Here is a 3663-nt window from a genome sequence, read left to right as displayed (position 1 = left end):
ATATATATAAAACAGGCAGCAACTGTTGCTAAACAGGCAAGATGTAATCTCATCTGTAGGATAAGTAAAGAGACCTTAAGCAGAACAAAGATAATGCAACATAAAACATGTTTTTTCTCTTTAACTTTAATGACTTTTTAAATTAGTGAAAAACAAATCACAAACTGCAGATAGCATTTTCCATCTACAGTTGTCATCAAATATTCATGATCTCTTTAAAAGATGTTACTGAGTCTATATGTCCAATTTAAATTTAAATTTAAATAAAGAGTTCAAAGCTACATTGAACTTTTTTTTTCATTTGCAGAATTTTCAGATTTATTTTTTACTATTATTTTTGTAATTACAGTCATATTCAGTAAGTTAGATCATGGGTTCTAATAAAATAAGATTATCTAGTATGAAACAACATACTTTATTATTAAGTCCTCACTTTATTTATTATTTTTTGTTTGTTTTTATTGGTATTATGTAATACTCTAATCTTGCTAAGATAACATAAAAAAGGGGGGTGAATAAAAAAAAGACTTGAAAATATTAGTTCTTGATTAATCAGTCTTTATAGTTTCATTGTAACTCAAATAATTTAAAAAATATTAGCTTCTCAATATTTCAGTTCATGGAATATGATTATAAGCTCTGTGCTACAACTGTTAGTGTTTCTAACTTCCAGAAACAAGGTCCTACAGGTTTAAATCTAGATCTCCTGGAGCCGATCTGTGTGGTGTTATGTGGTATACAGAGAGATTTTTTTTTTTTTTTAAAACTCTTCTTTCTTGCAAGCCTTCTTACACATCTTTAGTGTAACAAAAAATATCTTAGGCCATACACTAAGCGATATAAGCAAACATCAGTGGTATTTTTGAAATTATTAACATTGAAAACAGAGTGCTTGTGATGTGCTTGAACATAGAGAATATGGAGGTTAAAGGCCTGATTGAATGTAAATGTATACATTTTTTATGAGACATGTATGTATTGTTTTAAAATCCAACGTATTTTATGTTTTAAAAACTTGTTTGTGTTGTTATTTTGTGTTCATATTTATATGAATAAAAATATGAGACGCATTTTACTAAAAATGTTGAGTGGCCTTTTTTTTAATAAAAAGGTCGGAACATTTGGAGAAAATTGTTAATCACAATCATGACTCCCAGACATAATGCAGTTCGTCCTCCCTCCAGTGCGAGGCGCTGTTTCTGAAAGCAGCACAACCGTCACCCCGCTTTGCATGCTGTTTTTGAATGGTAGCGACTACATAAACAGACGTTGCGCCTTTTATCTTGATTTTCGGGTTCTGTCTTTCAGTAAATCAATTTCAGATGGATTTAGAAGGTGGAACATACGAGCCGGGATTTGTTGGAATACGGTTTTGTCAAGAATGGTGAGCCCTAGACAGAAATTAAATTAAAGGAAGTGTCATTAGCATGCTAGCTATATCAAGTGCTACCAAGTTGTTTTCCACATAACGATGTTGGTTTTAGCTACAGTAAATAAATATCACGGTGACAATGTTCATTCTTCTCTCAGTAACAACATGTTGTACCCTAAGGAAGACAAAGAGAACCGCATCTTGCTGTATGCGGTAAGTATTTGGTCAGAAACTAGTCGCCCATTTGTTAGCATGGAAAGAGTAAAAGCAAATACTGACACTTGTTTTACAGTTTTTAATAGACTTTATTACATTTTGCTGTCTCATTGAACCTACAGTGTAGAAACTGTGACTATCAGCAGGAGGCTGACAACAGCTGCATCTATGTCAACAAGATCACCCACGAAGTTGAGTATGTAATAAAGATTTTGTCATATCTACTATCTATCTTTAAATGTGCACCTTGTTTTGTCTCTGCACCTTATTTAGCAAAAAAAAAAAAAATGCTGATTTTGCTCTATTGTTTTAATTATAAATACTAGTACACCAGCTCTGGTGTATAAAATAGTATTTGAAAAATAGCAAAAGATTTTAAAATGCAAACCCAACAGTAGCTTCTCTTTTTTTTTTTTTTTTTTTTTGTAATAACACAAATTTAACAACTGCACGTGTTTAACAATATTTTCTTAATTATGCCACATCAGGGAGAGTGTGCTTTGTTACAAATCTTTAATTTGTGGTCTGAAATGATCAATTTTGCTCATTAAAACAATCTTGTGATTTCTCTTCAGTGAACTGACACAAATCATTGCTGATGTAGCCCAGGATCCAACGCTGCCGAGAACAGAAGACCACCCCTGTCCAAAGTAAGTCCTCTCTTTGTCTGTTCCATTTTTCTCTGGAAATGTTGAGTTAACATTTACGCGTAAGTGACTAACTTTCCCACAAGAAAGCTAAAAAAATATATTTATGCACTAAAGCAATCAAACTATGCAGGCAGCAGCAGATTTGATACCAAATGATTGAGAGAACTGTTCTCCTTTGAAAACTGGATTTAAAAGCAGCTTGTGTCAAGCTAAACTATGCATGAAACTGCCTCCTAAGATGTCTTTTTCCATCTTTTTTACAATTTGACCTCATAGTCAAAAAACAATGGACAGAAAATGGCCTTTATAGCAATATTGATGGCAGTTACTACTAACATTTTCTATTACAAGTATCTGAAAATCACTAGACAGTGACAAAGATATTGCTCTATTTGACTTTTGACATATGCCAGTGAAAAGCATAATGCGTAATTTCTGTTTGTATTTGCTGAGTGTAACTGATAAAAAAAACAACAACAAAGATCTGCATCACTGAACAGACCTTATGTCTTTCCCATCAGCCAGATCCCTTCCTTTCCTAGTTAAGTTTCCCTTCATGTCTTTAGGAGTAGTGTAGCATGTACAGTGTTTCAAGATTCCTTTGCTTTTATAATTTTAAAAAAGTATACATGTTTCGTCTGATTTTCCTGTTGAATAAAGAACTAGCCTGACATTCTTGTTCTTCCTCACATGGCAGGTTTGGACAACAACAACTTGTATTTTTGACATTTACGTGATTCTTTGTTACTTCCCAGATGCGGTCACAAGGAGGCAGTGTTCTTCCAGTCTCACAGTATGAAGGCTGAGGTAAGAATTCCCCTTAAAGGAGGTATTTATGACCTTTCGGTCGTTGTTCCTCATTGGATGTTATTGACATACTTTGAACTTATTTGACCAAAAACAATGTTTACATAAATGTTTTTGCACACCCGATTAAATGACCTACAATGGCTTCATTATTGCAGCCTAGAAAACTCAGAGCTACACCACAAACCTACTATTCTTCAAATACCAATCCGAATCAGGGAAGAGACAATTAGCTGAATAAATGTTTCAATTGTACCTGTTTATAATGATCATCAGCTTTTGAAGTGAAAAATTAGTACTAAAACTGATTAATGCGAAAAACTATTTTAACATTAACTTACTAAATTAAACAACCGTTGCAGTTTTATAAGGTTTAATTGAAATGATTATTATAAATACAAAGTGTATATGTTTTATATTATTCTGTGTTTTGCCCTTCCCAGGATGCTATGCGTTTGTATTACGTCTGCACGGCCCCTCACTGTGGACACCGGTGGACAGAGTAGCGCCTGTATAATCATGAAGAGGTCCATCATTTGCATCTAATAGCAGGGTTTCTACCCTAGCATGTGGACAAGTCCCAAACGGTCCAAGTAGGAAACTTGAGATGGATTTATA

At 33.5% G+C, this 3663-nt stretch overlaps 1 protein-coding gene across 2 annotated transcripts; it reads left to right on the top strand.

Moving 5' to 3' along the window:
- The first annotated feature begins 1192 nt into the window (after nucleotides 1–1192).
- On the top strand, nucleotides 1193–3657 carry polr2i (RNA polymerase II subunit I). 2 transcript variants are annotated; one of them, XM_008425927.1, is made up of 6 exons: nucleotides 1193–1384; nucleotides 1531–1585; nucleotides 1711–1784; nucleotides 2164–2238; nucleotides 2994–3045; nucleotides 3489–3657. In XM_008425927.1, the coding sequence occupies exons 1-6, from the start codon at nucleotides 1323–1325 to the stop codon at nucleotides 3549–3551; spliced, it is 381 nt and encodes a 126-aa protein (XP_008424149.1). In that variant the 5' UTR covers nucleotides 1193–1322; the 3' UTR covers nucleotides 3552–3657. The 2 variants fall into 2 exon arrangements, with proteins under 2 accessions (XP_008424149.1, XP_008424148.1); XM_008425926.2 differs by lacking the exon at nucleotides 3489–3657 and having other exon boundaries at nucleotides 2994–3370.
- The last annotated feature ends 6 nt before the right edge of the window (nucleotides 3658–3663 follow it).

The sequence above is a fragment of the Poecilia reticulata genome, linkage group LG13, assembly GCF_000633615.1.
Source record: "Poecilia reticulata strain Guanapo linkage group LG13, Guppy_female_1.0+MT, whole genome shotgun sequence".
In the NCBI taxonomy this organism is placed as follows: Eukaryota; Metazoa; Chordata; class Actinopteri; order Cyprinodontiformes; family Poeciliidae; genus Poecilia; species Poecilia reticulata.
Note: the sequence above shows the minus strand (reverse complement) of the source record. Positions and strands in the feature narration are given on the sequence as shown.

Coding starts and splice junctions, on each gene's coding strand:
- polr2i (XM_008425926.2), top strand. CDS start 1,323: ATGGATTTAGAAGGTGGAACATACGAGCCGGGATTTGTTGGAATACGG. Junction 1,586..1,710: donor ACCGCATCTTGCTGTATGCG/GTAAGTATTTGG, acceptor TTGAACCTACAG/TGTAGAAACTGTGACTATCA. Junction 1,785..2,163: donor AAGATCACCCACGAAGTTGA/GTATGTAATAAA, acceptor ATTTCTCTTCAG/TGAACTGACACAAATCATTG.